Source organism: Trichomycterus rosablanca, chromosome 1 (genome assembly GCF_030014385.1).
Source record: "Trichomycterus rosablanca isolate fTriRos1 chromosome 1, fTriRos1.hap1, whole genome shotgun sequence".
Taxonomy (NCBI): Eukaryota; Metazoa; Chordata; class Actinopteri; order Siluriformes; family Trichomycteridae; genus Trichomycterus; species Trichomycterus rosablanca.
The window spans coordinates 79433297-79452534 of NC_085988.1; the positions used below are offsets into that span (position 1 = coordinate 79433297).

Genomic DNA, 19238 nt, shown 5'->3' on the forward strand with positions numbered 1-19238 from the left:
ACTCAGAAAAAACCCAGGAGGGCAGATCATGTGAAACTTGACAGTTACTGAGGCACCAACTTTACTAGCTCCTGGTGCCCTGTTAATGGTGTACCTCTGCCTTGAGGCCAGTTTTGGGTGGTGTGGACCTTACACAGTCATGACCAGCATAAAACAGTTAGTAAAAAAAATGAATGAATGAAGACTGCTGGGAGATTAAATTCGTCCTACAGTCATCATTCCAATTCATCCAAAAAAGGTTGGATGTGAATAAAGTCAGAAATAGTTCTTCACACCAAAAGAAGTTAAATCTGGTTGTCTGCGTGTCTGTCGTAATGGACTGGCAACCTGTCTGGGTTGTTTTCTGGCTTTCGTCTAATGAATCAGACCCACCATTACCCTGCCCATGACAAACAGGTGGTTAAAACAACGAATGAAGGGGCATTCGAATCTCAGCTCTGCGAGCAACAGGCTGGGCACCTACATGGTCAATGATTGGCTCGTCCATCAGGGTTGGGTGCCAGAGGGGATTCCTTATAACTGATACAATTACGACCTTTGCTGGCTGATTGATGGTGTCTGTACAGAGACGGGGGATAATGGAAATCAGTGTGTGACTCTACGTGTGCAAGACTGAGCCCCATTTGAACTTGTCTGGTGCCGGTAAAAAGACGCAGTTGGCTACTGTACACGTGTCGAGGGGCTTGTGTGAGTCACGACTCTTCTCGGTCAGGAGTGGAGGTCAGCATCAGTAGAGAGAGAGAGTGAAATGCAATCATGTAATTGGATATGACTAGATCTGGAGTCAAATTTGGGGAAAATGGAATGAATTAATGCTCTATTTGAAATTTTTGCTAATTTTGGGTCTTTACCAACCAACGTTTTTAAAAAGTCACAGTATGAATGCAGTTTTTCAGGACAAATAGTAGTAGGTTGTCTAATTCATGCTTTTAGCACTCATGAACAAAACGAAATCCTGAACATTCACATGGATAAACCCCATCCAGACTACAAAACACTTCCAGTACTGCTGCTAAATGTCACTGCTTGGCAAATACAGCCTTAAAAGCTTTAGGTCCAAAGAATGAACATAGTGTTTTATACTAATACACTCTCACATTTACACTCAAATCATGACCTCAAACACATAAAACGATATTTCCATATAAACACATTCCATCCACCCAGACGTACATCTCAACTAAAGTAACAAAGACAGCTAGTGTCTGGTAAAGGAGAGAGGAAAAGTAATCAGGACTCTACTGTGCCCAGTATTTACACACCCATAAACACATCCCAACACCCAGTTCTACACACATCAGTGATTAAAGTAAAATCTTAGGACTGAAACTTACAGACAGACATGTACAGACAGTTTCAGTCTGGTACCTTAGACTACACTTCACCCCAACACAGACTAGAACCTGGTTTAAGGCAACAACATTTTTAACTTCTCTTTTTAATCTTTTTATTACCCACCAAAACTTGTTGAGTTCCTGTCCTCCACAGTTCCAACCAATATAAAGCAGTTAGTAAAAATTAAATAATTTTAAATAAATAAACTGAGGCTTTTGGGAGATTAGGTCTGTCTTATGCCTAGTTTACACTCACACTCACTTTCTTAACCACTTATCCAATTAGGGTCGCGGAGGGGTGCTGGAGCCTATCCCAGCTTTTCAATAAGCGCAAGGCACACAGTAACACCCTGGACGGGACGTCAAGTCCGTCGCAGGGCAGACACACATACACACACACCCATTCACCTATAGATCAATTCAGTGTCTCCAATTAACATGACTGGAGCTCCTAGAGGAAACCCACGCAGACACGGGGAGAACATGCAAACTCCACACAGAAATGACCCGGACCGTCCCACCTGGAGGAGATTTTAAACAAGAACAAGAGTTCTCACCCCCCCCCCCCCCCCCCCCCCCAACATGCATTGCACCAATCTCAACCCCTTACTAGTGCTTTCTGAAACCTAATACACTGATACACCTAATACACTGATCAGTCATAACATTAAAACCACCTCCTTGTTTCTCTGCATGCTTTGTTAGCCCCCCTTCATGCTGTTCTTCAATAGTCAGGACTCTCCCAGGACCACTACAGAGCAGGTATTTTTATTATATCAGCACTGCAGTGACACTGACATGGTGGTGGTGTGTTAGTGTGTGTTGTGCTGGTAAGAGTGGATAAGACACAGCAATGCTGCTGGAGTTTTTAAGCACCTCACTGTCACTGCTGGACTGAGAATAGTCCATTAACCAAAAACATATCCAGCCAACAGCGCCCCGTGGGCAGTGTTATGTGACCACTGATTAAAGTCTAGGAGATGACCAACTCAAACAGCAGCAATAGATGAGCGATCGTCTCTGACTTTACATCTACAAGGTGGACCAACTAGGTAGGAGTGTCTACTAGTGGACAGTGAGTGAACACGGTATTTAAAAACTCCAGCGGCGCTGCTGTGTCTGATCCACTCATACCAGCACAACACACACTAACACACCACCACCATGTCAGTGTAACTACAGTGCTGAGAATGATCCACCACCTAAATAATACCTGCTCTGTGGTGGTCCTGTGGGGGTCCTGACCAAAAAAGAACAAAGTAAAAGGAGATTAAAAAGGTATGTAGAGAAACAGATGGACTACAGTCAGTAATTGTAGAACTACAATGTGCTTCTATATGGTAAGTGGAGCTGATAAAATGAACAGTGAGTGTAGAAACAATGAGGTGGTTTTAATGTTATGGCTGATCAGTGTATATTCTCCAAAAAACTGAATCACAATAATTCCAGATATTACTTTATTCTGGACAACATATTTCCCCTGACCATGTGATCCAGCATTATGAAAGTCTGAATAGTGATTTTAGTATTCGAACACTTGCACCAGTTTGAAGCACCGTACCTCTGAGACGTACTTCTGCCTCTCAGCAATTGAAAAGTGATTCAGAAGCACAGCAGGTCCTGACAAAACTGCCGCCTACAAATCCGGAGTAAAAAAGATCTACAGACTCACTGACATTTACTCAAACCAACAGGCAGTCTACAAACATTCGGCTCACCCCGCCGTCCCAGCGTAACCACTGTGGCTGGATAAAGATACACACTCAGAAAATTCCACTTCAGACGTCAGCACTTGAAATGAAAAGACAGTTTGTACAGGGGTGGAAAACAGCCGGTTAAAAAAGCATGGAAACGACTGAAGGGAAAGCTTAAGTTCAATTCACCACCCTGCGTTTGGGTGTGTGAGTGAGAAGATGTATCATCATTACTTTAAAAAGCTTCTGAGAACTGAGAAATATGACCAAAGATAAAATAAAACACATTAGGGGTGGGCAATATAATATCGTTCACGATAATACCGGTATAGTTGTAAATTCAATATGATTTTTGCCATATCGCGATATTGTTAGCAAACACGCGGAGTTAGCACTGAGGACGAACTAGTCCCTAAAAGAGGGAGCTACATCACTAGTGAAAGTTTTTCAGATACAGAAGGTCAGACTCCAAACAAACGACTGTCATTTGCAAAACGTGCAAAAATACTGTGACGACAAAAAGTGGCAACACATCAAATTTATTTCACCACCTAAAGCAAAAGCACCGGCGTGAGTACGAGGAGTGTCAGTCACTGCGTGAGTAAGTGAGTGAGTGATTGAGTGGTTGATTGAGGGAGTGAGTGAGTGAGTGAGTGGTTGATTGAGTGAGTGAGTGGGTGAGTGGGTAAGTGGTTGATTGAGTGAGTGAGTGGGTGAGTGGGTAAGTGGTTGATTGATTGAGTGAGTGAGTGGTTGAGTGAGTGAGTGAGTGAGTGAGTGGTTGATTGAGTGAGTGAGTGGTTGATTGAGTGAGTGGATAAGTGAGTGGTTGATTGAGTGAGTGAGTGGGTGGGTGAGTGGTTGATTGAGTGAGTGAGTGGGTGGGTGAGTGGTTAATTGAGTGAGTGAGTGGGTGGGTGAGTGAGTGGTTGAGTGAGTGAGTGGGTGGGTGAGTGGTTGATTGAGTGAGAGTGAGTGAGTGAGTGGGTGGGTGAGTGGTTGATTGAGTGAGTGAATGGGTGAGTGGGTGGGTGAGTGGTTGATTGAGTGAGTGAGTGGGTGAGTGAGTGGTTGATTGAGTGAGTGAGTGGGTGAGTGGTTGATTGAGTGGGTGAGTGAGTGAGTGAGTGAGTGGTTGATTGAGTGAGTGAGTGAGTGGGTGGGTGGGTGAGTGGTTGATTGAGTGAGTGAGTGGGTGGGTGAGTGAGTGAGTGGGTGGGTGGGTGAGTGGGTGGGTGAGTGGTTGATTGAGTGAGTGGTTGATTGAGTGAGTGAGTGAGTGAGTGATTGAGTGAGTGATTGAGTGGGTGAGTGGGTGAGTGAGTGAGTGAGTGATTGAGTGAGTGAGTGAGTGAGTGGGTGGGTGAGTGAGTGGGTGGGTGGTTGATTGAGTGAGTGAGTGAGTGGGTGGGTGAGTGGTTGATTGAGTGAGTGAGTGAGTGGTTGATTGAGTGAGTGAGTGAGTGAGTGGTTGAGTGAGTGAGTGAGTGAGTGAGTGAGTGGTTGATTGAGTGAGTGAGTGGTTGATTGAGTGAGTGAGTGGTTGATTGAGTGAGTGAGTGGTTGATTGAGTGAGTCACAGTTTTAAGAGAAGACGATGAGAAGGCAAGTCTGCCAAGAAGAAACTGTGATGAATAGAAACACACAGAATTAGTAAGCAAGGGAGTTAGTGAGTAAGTGAGTGAATGAACGGTTAACTGAGGGAGTAAGGGAGTGAGTGGGTGAGTGGTTGACTGAGTGAGTGAGTGATTGAGTGAGTGAGTGAGTGAGTGGTTGATTGATTGAGTGAGTGAGTGATTGAGTGGTTGATTGAGGGAGTGAGTGAGTGAGTGAGTGAGTAAGTGAGTGAGTGATTGAGTGGTTGATTGAGGGAGTGAGTGAGTGAGTGAGTGGTTGATTGAGTGAGTGAGTGGGTGAGTGGGTAAGTGGTTGATTGAGTGAGTGAGTGGGTGAGTGGGTAAGTGGTTGATTGATTGAGTGAGTGAGTGGTTGAGTGAGTGAGTGAGTGAGTGGTTGATTGAGTGAGTGAGTGGTTGATTGAGTGAGTGGATAAGTGAGTGGTTGATTGAGTGAGTGAGTGGGTGGGTGAGTGGTTGATTGAGTGAGTGAGTGGGTGGGTGAGTGGTTAATTGAGTGAGTGAGTGGGTGGGTGAGTGAGTGGTTGAGTGAGTGAGTGGGTGGGTGAGTGGTTGATTGAGTGAGAGTGAGTGAGTGAGTGGGTGGGTGAGTGGTTGATTGAGTGAGTGAGTGGGTGAGTGGGTGGGTGAGTGGTTGATTGAGTGAGTGAGTGGGTGAGTGAGTGGTTGATTGAGTGAGTGAGTGGGTGAGTGGTTGATTGAGTGGGTGAGTGAGTGAGTGAGTGAGTGGTTGATTGAGTGAGTGAGTGAGTGAGTGGGTGGGTGAGTGGTTGATTGAGTGAGTGAGTGGGTGGGTGAGTGAGTGAGTGGGTGGGTGGGTGAGTGGGTGGGTGAGTGGTTGATTGAGTGAGTGGTTGATTGAGTGAGTGAGTGAGTGAGTGATTGAGTGAGTGATTGAGTGGGTGAGTGGGTGAGTGAGTGAGTGAGTGATTGAGTGAGTGAGTGGGTGGGTGAGTGAGTGAGTGGGTGGTTGATTGAGTGAGTGAGTGAGTGGGTGGGTGAGTGGTTGATTGAGTGAGTGAGTGAGTGGTTGAGTGAGTGAGTGAGTGAGTGAGTGAGTGGTTGATTGAGTGAGTGAGTGGTTGATTGAGTGAGTGAGTGGTTGATTGAGTGAGTGAGTGAGTGAGTGGTTGATTGAGTGAGTGAGTGAGTGAGTGAGTGAGTAAGTGAGTGAGTGATTGAGTGGTTAAGTGAGTGAGTGATTGAGTGGTTGATTGAGGGAGTGAGTGAGTGAGTGAGTGGTTGATTGAGTGAGTGAGTGGGTGAGTGGGTAAGTGGTTGATTGAGTGAGTGAGTGGGTGAGTGGGTAAGTGGTTGATTGAGTGAGTGAGTGGTTGAGTGAGTGAGTGAGTGAGTGAGTGAGTGGTTGATTGAGTGAGTGAGTGGTTGATTGAGTGAGTGGATAAGTGAGTGGTTGATTGAGTGAGTGAGTGGGTGGGTGAGTGGTTGATTGAGTGAGTGAGTGGGTGGGTGAGTGGTTAATTGAGTGAGTGAGTGGGTGGGTGAGTGAGTGGTTGAGTGAGTGAGTGGGTGGGTGAGTGAGTGGGTGGGTGGTTGATTGAGTGAGTGAGTGAGTGAGTGGTTGATTGAGTGAGTGAGTGGGTGGGTGAGTGGTTGATTGAGTGAGTGAGTGAGTGGTTGATTGAGTGAGTGAGTGAGTGAGTGGGTGGGTGAGTGAGTGAGTGGGTGGGTGAGTGAGTGAGTGGGTGGGTGGGTGAGTGAGTGGGTGGGTGGGTGAGTGGGTGGGTGGGTGAGTGAGTTAGTGGTTGAGTGAGTGAGTGAGTGGTTGATTGAGTGAGTGAGTGGGTGGGTGAGTGAGTGAGTGAGTGGTTGAGTGAGTAAGTGGGTGGGTGGGTGAGTGAGTGGGTGGGTGAGTGAGTGAGTGAGTGGGTGAGTGAGTGAGTGGTTGAGTGAGTGGGTGAGTGAGTGGTTGATTGAGTGAGTGAGTGAGTGAGTGAGTGGTTGATTGAGTGAGTGAGTGGGTGGGTGAGTGGTTGAGTGAGTGAGTGAGTGGTTGAGTGAGTGAGTGAGTGGTTGATTGAGTGAGTGAGTGGGTGGGTGAGTGGTTGAGTGAGTGAGTGAGTGAGTGGTTGAGTGAGTGAGTGAGTGGTTGAGTGAGTGAGTGAGTGGTTGAGTGAGTGAGTGAATGAGTGGTTGAGTGAGTGAGTGAGTGGTTGAGTGAGTGAGTGAGTGAGTGGGTGAGTGGTTGATTGAGTGAGTGAGTGAGTGAGTGGTTGATTGAGTGGGTGAGTGAGTGGGTGGGTGAGTGGTTGATTGAGTGAGTGGTTGATTGAGTGAGTGAGTGGTTGAGTGAGTGAGTGAGTGGGTGGGTGGGTGGTTGAGTGAGTGAGTGAGTGAGTGAGTGGGTGGGTGGGTGAGTGAGTGAGTGGGTGGGTGGGTGAGTGAGTGAGTGGGTGGGTGGGTGAGTGAGTTGAGTGGGTGGGTGAGTGGGTGGGTGAGTGAGTGAGTGAGTGGGTGGGTGGGTGAGTGAGTGAGTGAGTGAGTGAGTGAGTGGGTGGGTGGGTGAGTGAGTGAGTGGGTGGGTGGGTGGGTGAGTGGGTGGGTGGGTGGGTGGGTGGTTTAGTGGGTGGGTGAGTGGGTGGGTGGGTGAGTGAATGAGTGGGTGGGTGGGTGAGTGAGTGAGTGAGTGGGTGGGTGGGTGAGTGAGTTGAGTGGGTGGGTGGGTGGGTGGGTGAGTGAGTGAGTGAGTGGGTGGGTGGGTGGGTGAGTGAGTGAGTGAGTGGGTGGGTGGGTGGGTGGGTGGGTGAGTTTAGTGGGTGGGTGAGTGGATGGGTGGGTGAGTGAGTGAGTAAATGGTTAAATGAATACCTAATGTTCTATACATTACAGTAAATGTATTCCTGCCTTTTGTCCAGTTGTCCTGAATTGAACATAATGCTAAGATCAGAATAAAGCTGTTATTAAAACTAATGAATGAATAAATAAATAAATAAATAAATAAATAAATAAATAAATAAATAAATAAATAAATAAATAAATAAATGGTTATGCAGGACACAGAGAGAGAGGAAGAAAACAGTAGCCAGTTTTGCTATCACTGTAGACCAGAGTGTGGCCTGCTGTCCACCCACACACTCCCCTCGCCTCCAGGGAAAGACACACACACACACACACACACACACACACACACACACACACGTACAACCCCCAATTCACATTCTGACTAGCCACATTAGCATTTACTTTCTTTCAGCTATTAATAGTTGTGCATGTGCTTCTACCACTCTGTTGCTCGTGCATGTGGACCAATACACACATTCAAATATCTGACAAACATCAACAAACATTAGGAAACGTATCAAACCTCATTCTGTACCATGCACCTTTCGAGCCTCAAGCCTGGATGGTCTAGATCCACTGATCAGAACTCGAGAAAGACCAAGACATTTTTTAGCACTAGCACCTCTGTGTTTGAGCCCCTTGCCGTCTTCAAAATAAGACTAAAGGGCCAATTCTTTACTAGATACTTCAATGGAAACTATCTGTCAAAAAAGCCCAAAAACTAAAAAATCTGTTCTACCTGTAGGTTTGCTCTAACAGGCTTTAGATAAGATTCAATACAGAGAGTCAATACAGTTAAGGATAGAGTAAATAAAATATGGTAGAATAAAATAAAAATACTATATAAAGGGAATTACTATTAAACAGCAGTATGACAAGTTTAACTATTTAGGAAAACCTTATATATATAAATGTACATATACACTGACCAGACATAACATTATGACCACTGACAGGTGAAGTGAATAACTGCAGCTCTTGTAAGGTGTTCCCAGTCTGCAGTGGTCAGTATCTATCAAAAGTGGTCCAAGGAGGGAACAGTGGTAAACCGGCGACAGGGTCATGGCCAAGGCTCATTGATGCACGTGGGGAGTCAAGGCTGGCCCGCGTGGTCGATTCAACAGACGAGCTACTGTAGCTCAAACTGCTGAAGAAGTTAATGCTGGTTCAGATAGAAAGGTGTCAGAGTACACAGTGCATCACAGGTTGTTGCATATGGGCTGACCCCTGTCCACCGCTGAAAGCACCAACAATGGGCACGTGAGCATCAGAACTGAACCATGGAGCAATGGAAGAAGATGGCCTGGTTGATGAATCACGTTTTCTTTTACATAACGTGGATGGCCGGGTGCATGTGCGTCGCTTACCTGGGGCACACATGACACCAGGATGCACTATGGGAAGAAGGCAAGCCGGTCATGGCGGTCAAGGCTCATTGATGCATGTGGGGAGCGATGGCTGGCCCGTGTGGAGTTAATGCTGGTTCTGATAGAAAGGTGTCAGAATACACAGAGCATCACAGTTGCAAAGCTGTTTTGGCAGCAAAAGCGGGACAAACACAGTATTAGCAAGGTGGGCCTAATGTTATAATAATAATAATAATACATTTTATTTATATAGCGCTTTTCAAGATACTCAAAGACGCTTTACATAAGACAAATAATCAAATGCCTGATTGGTGTATATACACATGTACATACAGTACATACATACATACATACATACATACATACATGTACAAGGGATCTTTTAAAAAGTCTCGGCACTTTTATATTTTGGTTGGAAGCGGTGAGGGTGGAGGTGTAGTAACTGGTCATGTCTGAGAGACTGAGAGACGCTTATAGTCCGGATTTAGCTCCATCTAATTTTCACCTTTTTAGACGCTCAAAGAAACTTTAAGGGGAAGAAGATTTTCATGTGATGATGATGTGAAAGCAGAGCTGCATCAGTGGCTAGGCGCTCAACCAAAACATTTTTTGCTGACGGCAGAAGGTTAATATGTAAAAAAGTGACATCATTTGTTTTTGAAATTCTTAATAAATAGAGTTTTAAAAAATGCAAAAACTTTTTGAAGAACCCTCATGTGTATATTCACTCTGGTCTGCCACTGTATATACGACTGAGCTCCACCAGCTTATGAGACCATATGCACACTGGCACTTTAACTGAACAAGAACTTTAATTTGATTTCAACTCACTTTCACTAAAATAGTTGATCACTTTAACGCCCAAGGGGTTCATCCCTATATTTGCACATACACTATATACCATACCACACAACACCACGTACAGTATTACAACACTATATACAGTAATACACATATAGACCCTTCACAACACTTAATACAGTATTATTTCCACATCTGACAACCTGTACATCTGGAAATTGTGCTCTATGTGTATATATTGCATGTATATATTGTGTATTTTTTTGTTTCAAGCTTCTTTTTTTATCCCCTGGAGAAGTAGCTCAACAGCAATTTATTTTACTGCACAACTCTGTACTAGCATAATGAAAAGTTGAAATAAATTGTATTCAATCTACAGTCAGTAATTGTATATGCACGAAGTTCATCTGTATGGTTGGTGTAGCTCATACACCAGCTGATGAATGTACGTTAGAGAGAGGTGTTCCTAATGAAGTGCTCTGTCAGTGTATATTTGGAAAATGATTTATTTATAAGCATACACAGCGGTGGACAGATTAAGCGCTGAATTGAAAGAGAAAATTGAAATGTTATTATATTAAAAATGTGTAAAGGTCACACAAAAATGAATCATGTTCTGGATATTATTCTGGATGTCTTAACAACCCCAAATATACAGGAGACAGCTTGACAAACAAAGCTGTGATTGCCAACAATGATTCTGAAACAAAGTACTAATGTTTTATACATTAATTTTACCTCAGTAATACCCGTGGTATCCAGTTACAAAGTCAATTTTCTTTGGAACAGGATTTTACTGAATTTAAGCTCCAGTTTGTGCTTGTTTGTTGGTATGCTGTGTTTTAAACCTCTCCTCTTTTAATATATTGATTCTTGCTGTTAAATTACTGCTGTTCTGGGATTACGGCCACGCCTCCCTGTCCCATTTCAGAAGGTAGACAGGGATTTCATTGCTACCAGGGTTTGTGCTCTCCAAACAAAATAAAATGAGTTTAAAATCTATAAGAATCATTTGGTTTTATTAATGTTTAGTAATCTGACATTGTTACACCCCATCAGGGAAATTACTTTAGAACAGTGATCAAACCTTTTATTGATTGAAACCCTTAAAGAAATTATTACACAAATAAATACATGTCAAGATTTTACCAAGCTGTAGTCCAGCTATAAATGCCAACCACATAACAGTTTTTGCTTACACACACACACATATATATATATATATACCATATTCATACCAAGCTGTGGTATGAATGCCAATATATTTATATAGTCCAGCTACAAATACCAACCACATAACAGCTTTTGCTTACACACACACACACACACACACATACACACACACACACACACACACACACACACACACACACACACACATAAACAATACTCACAGATCAAACCGTAGATTTTGTCTCTCTTCAAAGAAGTAATCCAGAATGAATTTGCGCACAAAGTCTGGGTTTAGTGTGTTATCAATGACTTCTGTTCTTCCATACTGAAAAATAAAACACACACACACAATCAGCAAACCCAATAGCATCAAGCTCCCCTACAATGTGCTCGTTTAATTTAAATGATTCTAATAGGAAGACTCTGTTCAGGATGATTTATATGTTAAACTGTACCTACGGCTGTGTCCGAAATCGCATACTTCCATACTGAACAGTGCACAAAAGCAGTACGCGAGAGTGGGTAGTGTGTCCGAATACATAGTATACATTAAACAGTACGCTAAAAGTAACTGGATTAATTACTGCCTGGGCAGCCATTTTTGAGTATGCAGACGATGCACACTTACGGTCCGATAATCTATCCCATAATTCAACTGGAGCTGCAAAGGCATTCATAGCGAAGAAGAAAGATGGCAGAAAGCGGAGTAAGATAAACATTACACATGTTGTGATTAAATACAACCCTGAATAACATTATAAGCAGCTTTGTGGAGAACGACAGAATTAATTTAGTCTGATTTTAAAATTGTTATAACTGTGGTGATGTAAGGTCATGCATCACATGACATTGGTAGGATGGTGGACATAGTACGTCCGAGGCTGTGTGCATACTTCACACTTGCGTACTGAAAGAGCATACTGCTTTACCGACCGAGCAGTGCATACTGCCTCAAATTTAGTATGTACTGTTTACGTATGCGATTTTGGACGCAGCCTACGTTTACGTTTACTTCCAAATGCCATTTACACTGATCAACCATAACATTAAAACCACCTCCTTGTTTCTACACTCACTGTCCATTTTATCAGCTCCACTTACCATATAGAAGCACTTTGTAGTTCTACAATTACTGACTGTAGTCCATCTGTTTCTCTACATGCTTTGTTAGCCCCCTTTCATGCTGTTCTTTAATGGTCAGGACCCCCACAGGACCCCCACAGAGCAGGTATTATTTAGGTGGTGGATCATTCTCAGCACTGCAGTGACACTGACATGGTGGTGGTGTGTTAGTGTGTGTTGTGCTGGTATGAGTGGATCAGACACAGCAGCGCTGCTGGAGTTTTTAAATACAGTGTCCACTCACTGTCCAATCTATTAGACACTCCTACCTAGTTGGTCCACCTTGTAGATGTAAAGTCAGAGACGATCGCTCATCTATTACTGCTGTTTGAGTCGGTCATCTTCTAGACCCTTATCAGTGGTCACAGGACGCTGCCCATAGGTCGCTGTTGGCTGGATATTTTTGGTTGGTGGACTATTCTCAGTCCAGCAGTGACATTGAGGTGTTTAAATACTCCAGCAGCGCTGCTATGTCTGATCCACTCATACCAGCACAACACACACTAACACACCACCACCATGTCAGTGTCACTGCAGTGCTGAGAATCATCCACCACCTAAACAATACCTGCTTTGCAGGGGTCAGGACCCCCAGACCATTGACGAAAAGGGTGAAAGGGGCTAACAAAGCATGCAGAGAAACAGATGGACTACAGTCAGTAATTGTAGAACTACAAAGTGCTTCTATATGGTAAGTGGAGCTGATAAAATGGAGAGTGAGTGCAGAAACAAGGAGGTGGTTTTAATGTTATGGCTGATCGGTGTATGTCATGACAAGTGTTATGATTCCAATTTTTTTTGCAACCATTATTTTAATGTAACTGAATGGATGGACTCACTTCTTCATCCAAAAAAGCCTACCTGAATTTCACTTTAAATTATCAAGCTATTGTATGTTAATGCGAGCATTCTTAAATTTGTGACAAAATCTGCTGGGTCACAAGTATACATACAGCACATAAATAATGCATAACCTTTTTCACATCAATTAGCCACATTTGCCAACAGCAAGCTTCTGGCACAGCTCTGGTTGACCTTCGATTACTCTGTTAGACAGACTTGATTGGCAGAAATTTGGTGGTTTTCTGACTGATTTGATCTCATAGTCAAGTCCACATATAAAGTTTGTTTTTATTCATTTATTCCCAGATGTTTACATGTACATTTTCAGAATTTAGCAAACGCTCTTATCCTGAGTGACTTACAGAAGTGCTTCCATAGTAAACATTACCTTACTCTAGTTTAAGTAAACAACAGTACAAGAACACAAATCTGCTGAAACTCGGTTAGAACCAAAGGTTTCTTTCATGCAAGAAATGAATAAGAGCATTAGTAAGTAAGTACATGTCAGCCTAAGTGCTTAGTAAAGAGGTGATGAAGGTTTTTAAGAGACTCAGATGTTTGGACAGACAGAAATTCATTCTACCACTTGGGTGCAAGTACAGTTAAGAGCCATGATGCTACGTGTCTTCCACAAGTTCTGAGTGGAGGATCAAGTCGAGTGAGACTACGTATAGTGGCTCGGAGGGTGCATGGTACAGAGCAGGGTTTGATTAGACCTCAAAGGTAACTTGGGGCCGGTCCATTTTTGGCAACTACAGGAAGCCAGTAAAGAGAACGCAGCAGTGGGGTGATGTGGCAGTGTTTAGGTTGGTTAAAAATCACGGTAGTTGTAGTCTAGTGGTTAAGGTACTGGACTAGTAAGTAGAAGGTCGCTGGTTCAAACCCCACCACTGCCAGGTTGCCACTGTTGGGCCCTTGAGCAAGGCCCTTAAACCTCAATTGCTTAGACTGTATACTGTAAGTTGCTTTGGATAAAGGTTTCCACTAAATGCTGTATATTAAAATGAAATAAACAAAAACAAACACTCAGAAACTCACACATTCTTCACCATGCTTAAAAGTGTGGATTCGATTTGGATTAGACTTGATGACCCCCCCCCCCCCCCCCCCTTTTCACCCAATTTAGTTGTGTCCAATTGGAACTGGTCTCTCTCTCAATGCTGCTGCCACTTCCCACCCCTATCAAAGAGAGCCAAAGCTGTCATGAATTTCTATTCACCTGCCAGGGGCAGGGTCTGACAGAACGCAGTATCGTGTGCAGGCCCCTTGATTGGTCACCAGAGGCCAAACTGTTTCAGGGTTCCTCATTGGCATTAATCTATTCAGTGTCACGGAGGGGCCAATTCATTGGGTGAAAGGTAGGAAACACCCCGGACAGGTTGCCGGTCCACACACACAGGGCAATTAATGTGACTGCATGCCTTGCATGTGCTGTGGGAGGAAACCGGAGCACCTGGAGGAAACCCACACAGGCATGAGAGAAGCAAGCAAACTCCACACAGAAAGGACCAGGATGGCTCCTTCTAGGAATCGAACCCAGGACCCTATTGCTAGATTGTTTAGCCATTCAAAAACCATTCTGATGTGTGTTTTATGACATTTTCCTTCTGGAACACTCACACTGCCTCAGAGATTCTAGACTCATTACTAACTAGGAATAAAGAGTCCATGCCACAACGTTAAATGACATCACATCTTACACAACACACTGATCATTTTACTGTGTGTGTATTCATGACCTGGTAGATTTAGTCATTTTTAAACCCACAATACACTTACGAATTTAAGAAGATGGGTGTTTTGTTTATGTAGTCATTAAGTACACCAACTGGGGCTGTGGTCAGTGGACGATGTGAAGACATTTGTTTCGCTTGAAGGGCATGCAACCTTGCAACTACTCTTCAGCTACTTGCTCACCCGTAAGGAGTGGACAACCCTTAATCGCCTGAGGACAGGGGTGGGACGCTTTGGAGCAGCGATGCAGAAATGGGGTCTTGCGGACAGTGCCCACTGTGAATGTGGGGACCCATTACAGACAGTGGAACATGTGATGACCAGCTGCCCCAAATTCCGGCCACCGAATGGCGCTCGTGGGTTAATGGATCTGGATGACGAAACACTAGACTGGCTAGCAACAACGGAGCTGAAGGTCTAAGGACATACGCCAGAAGAAGAAGAAGTACACCAACTAGGCGTAACATTATAACCACTGACAGATGAAGTGAATAACACTGATGATCTCTTCATCACGGCACCTGTTAGTGGGGGGGATATATAAGGCAGCAAGTGAACATGTTATCTTCAAAGTTGATGTTAGAAGAATTAACAAGCGTAAGGATTTGTGGGGTGTTCCCGGTCTGCAGTGGTCATTATCTATCGAAAGTGGTCCAAGGAAGGAACAGTGGTAAACCGGCGACAGGGTCATGGGCGGCCAAGGCTCATTGATGCACGTGGGGAGCGAAGGCTGGCCCGTGTGGTCCGATCCAACAGTAGAGCTACTGTAGCTCAAATTGCTGAAGAAGTTAGTACTGGTTCTGATAGAAAGGTGTCAGAATACACAGTGCATCACATCTTGTTGCGTATGGGGCAGCATAGCCACAGACCAGTCAGGGTGCGGCTGTGGCCTCTTTCAGCAGGATAATGCGTCCTGCCACAAAGCAAAAATGGTCCAGAAATGATTTGAGGAGCACAACAACGGGTTTGAGGTCTTGACTTGGCCTCCAAATTCCCCAGATCTCAATGCAATCGAGCATCTGTGGGATGTGCTGGACAAACAAGTCTGATCCATGGAGGCCCCACCTCACAACTTACAGGAGTTAAAGAATCTGCTGCTAACATCTTGGTCCCAGATACCACAGCACACCTTCAGGGGTCTAGTAAAGTCCATGCCTCAACGGGTCAGGGCTGTTTTGCCAGCAAAAGGGGGACCAACACAATATTAGGAAGGTGGTCATAATGTTATGCCTCATCTGTGTATATTGTAATGTGTTGGGTGTTTTGAAATACAGAACTCAGGTGCGCTAGCAGGGGAAATAATGGACCCTGACACACTGCATGCTTGTACCTGCATCCAGCTGTTTGATCTGCTAATTGTGTCTTAAGTACGTCTGATGTAAAAGTCTTCGCTGATTACATGTGACCTGCATTTATACTTCATTAGCAAAGTCATTTAATAATTTTGAGAGATATTGTTCTTGACGTTAATTAGCTAGATAATTTACTCTCATGTTGTGTTAGCCATCAGTGTGTGATCAAGAATAACCCAGAATCAGATCAGGAGAGCTAATTATTTCTCATCAGCTGTGAATCAGTGAGGTAAAAATCGAAATGTGTCCAGCGGGATATTCTGCTAGCACACCAGCGCTGGGATTCTCAACTCCCCGAGTTCAAATCTTAGCTCTCCTACCAATTGGCTGGGCGCCCCCTACCTAATAGGCACAATTGGCAGTGCCTGCAGCAGCCGAAACTAGCCACTAGTCTTCTAGTCGGACTAAAAAGTGAGCGGGGTCTTCAACACTGTGTAAGAACCCGAGGTATCTGTACAGAAGTGTAGAAATGTGGAGATCAGTGTATGACTCTCCATGAGCGAGACTGGCCTCACGTGCACATCTACCGAAGTATGAGTAAAGAAGAAGGGGCCGGTGGACTGTGCATGGATGCGATCGGGGTCTCCAGGAGCTGAAGAATAATTGGCTGTGCTAAATTAAGAAAAAAATAGAGAATTGGATGAATAAAAATAAAAAATCTGCCGTTCAGGAGGCGCAGCGGTAAAACACGCTAGCACATCAGAGTCATCGATTCGAATCTCAGCTCTGCTACGGGCAGGCTGAGCGCCTACACGAACAACGATAGGCTTGTTGTTCAAGAGGGGTTCCAGAGGGGATTCCTCATAACTGATGCAATTACGACCTCTGCTGGCTGATTGATGGCGCCTGCACAGATGAGGGATCATGTGATCCAAGTGTGGCTCTTTGTACACAAAGCTGATCCACATATGAACTTGTGCACGTGAAAAGATGCAGTCGGCTACTGCACACGTGTCTGAGAAGCAAACATCAGTAGAGAGGAAGTGTAATGCAATCAGGTGATTGGATACGACTAGATTGGGAGGAAAATGCAAAAAAATCGGAATGTGTTACATATGCTTAATCACAGGCTACGAACAAAAATACACCGACCAGCCATAACATTAAAACCACCTCCTTGTTTCTACACTCACTGTCCATTTTACCAGCTCCACTTACCATGTAGAAGCACTTTGTAGTTCTACAATTACTGACTGTAGTCCACCTGTTTCTCTACATGCTTTGTTAGCCCCCTTTCACTCTTTTCTTCAATGGTCAGGACCCCCCACAGGACCACCACAGAGAAGGTATAATCCCTCACCCATGTGGTTATATCAGCTATTGTTGAGTGGCGGTTCTTGATGCAGTGCCGTCTGAGGGATCGAAGATCACGGGTGTTCAGCTTAAGCTTGCACCCTTGGCCTTTACGCACTGAAATTCCTCCTGATTCCTTGAATGGTTTAATGATATTATGCACTGTAGAGGGAGAAATATGCAAATCCCTTCCAATCTTTCTTTGAGGTTCATTGTTTTTAAACATTTCAATCATTTTCTCACACATTTGTGGACAAACTGGAGATCCTCTGATCATCTTTGCTCATCAAAGACTCAGCCTTTCCTGGATGCTGATTTTGTACCAAACCATGATTACAATCACCTGTTGACATCACCTGTTTAAAATCACATCATTATTTAGTTTTTTTACCTCATTACTAGACCTAAATTGCCCCCGTCCCAACTTTTTTTGGAATGTGTTGCAGGCCTGAAATGCAGGAATGGATGTTTATTAATAAATGAAATTAAGTTGAGCAGAAAAAACATGAAATATCTCAGGTTCATCCTTTCTGCAATCAAATAAAAGTCAAAGTAAATGTAAGGAACACTGTTTTAATTTTATTTGCATTTTCCATACTGTCCCAACTTTTTCTGATTTGGGGTTGTATTTTGTTTGACTAAATTGATGTTCCAAAAAAAGGATAGCTCCTTAAAATGCTTCTTTTATTCTATTTAAAAAAAAAATAAAGTCAAAAAAGTGTTGAGAAAATCACTGTATAAATCAGCACAGCTCACCTCTCTCCACTCCATGTTGCCGATTCCTTGAATGTACAGCACACAGACTGCAAGAGAAACAGAATTAGTGTTAAATATTAAATATTAGACACTACGTTCATGCAAGTCAATGCAGTCATGGGAACTCATTTGTTTTTTTGGCAAAGAAATATGTGTTTCAATTATTCATTCATTGTCTGTTTTACCAGCGCTTTATCCTATTCATGATCACGGTGGGGACAGTTCACTGGGCGAAAGGTAGGAAACACCTCAGGTCGCCAGTCCATCACAGGGCCAACACATTCACCCACGCATTCACACTTAGGGCAATTTTAGTATCTTCAATTAACCTGACTGCATGTGTTTGGATTGTGTGAGGAAACCACAGCATCCAGAGGAAACCCACACAGACACTGGAAGAACAAACTCCACACAGAAATGACCCGGACTGCTTCACCTGGGAATCAAACTCAGGACCTTCTCGCTGTGAGGTGAGAGCTGCTCTGCTTAGGGTAGTCAATGATCATCCTCTATCTTCTATCCTTTCTGTGTGGGTTTCCTCCGGGAGCTCCGATTTTCTTTTAAAGTCCAAAGACGTGCAAGTGAGGTGAATTGGAGATACAAATTGTCCATGACTGTGTTTGGTGTTAAAGACTTAAACTGATTAATCTTGTGTAACCTTTAATTATCTGTCCTGTCATGCATGTAACCAAAGTGTGTATGACTAATAATAATCCTAATAAATACATTAATAAATCTTCTATTTGCTGACTCTGGCGATCTTAATATTCTCGTTTGCAATGACATACAGCTTGCCTCTTCAATTAGCATTACAGACACGACTATTCCCTGCTTTATTTCTATCCAAAAACACAAATCATTTACTGCTCCACTCCAGCAAGCTGTTCCTCAGGGATCAGTTTTAGGTCCTCTTCTTTTCACAATCTAAATGCTTTCTCTTGGTCCTATTATACGACCTCACAATCCCAGGTTTCATTATGCTGATGACACTCAGATCTACGTACATCAGCTCATCCTGTGCTGCATGTATTCCTCCTCCTTGTAAAACAAATAACTGAATGCATTCCAATTTTCCCAAGCTCAACTCCGACAAATCTGTGATCCTTTTAGTCGTAAGCAAAATAAAAAAACATAGGTGCTTAGTTTGCCACTGGTATTACTGAAAAGCTGAACAACACTTCACAAACAGTCTGCAACCTTAGTGTTATTTCTGACTCAGTTTTTAATTCTGAAGCCAAATTAACTCTTTTTAATCTTCATAATATTGCAAGATTTCTTCTTTTACAGAGTGTACAATATGCAGAGACTCTAATTCATGCATTCAGAAATT

At 43.6% G+C, this 19238-nt stretch overlaps 1 protein-coding gene across 1 annotated transcript in view; it reads right to left on the minus strand.

Annotated features, from left to right (window-relative positions):
* The window catches only part of LOC134315983 (copine-8), a 200578-nt gene that overhangs the window by 106518 nt on the left and 74822 nt on the right, over nucleotides 1–19238 (minus strand). The window contains exons 3-4 of the mRNA XM_062996469.1: nucleotides 17909–17955; nucleotides 11030–11133 (exon numbers count right to left, since the gene is read on the minus strand). Of these exons, the coding sequence (XP_062852539.1) occupies nucleotides 11030–11133; nucleotides 17909–17955 (151 nt within the window). The remainder of the gene's footprint in view (nucleotides 1–11029; nucleotides 11134–17908; nucleotides 17956–19238) is intronic.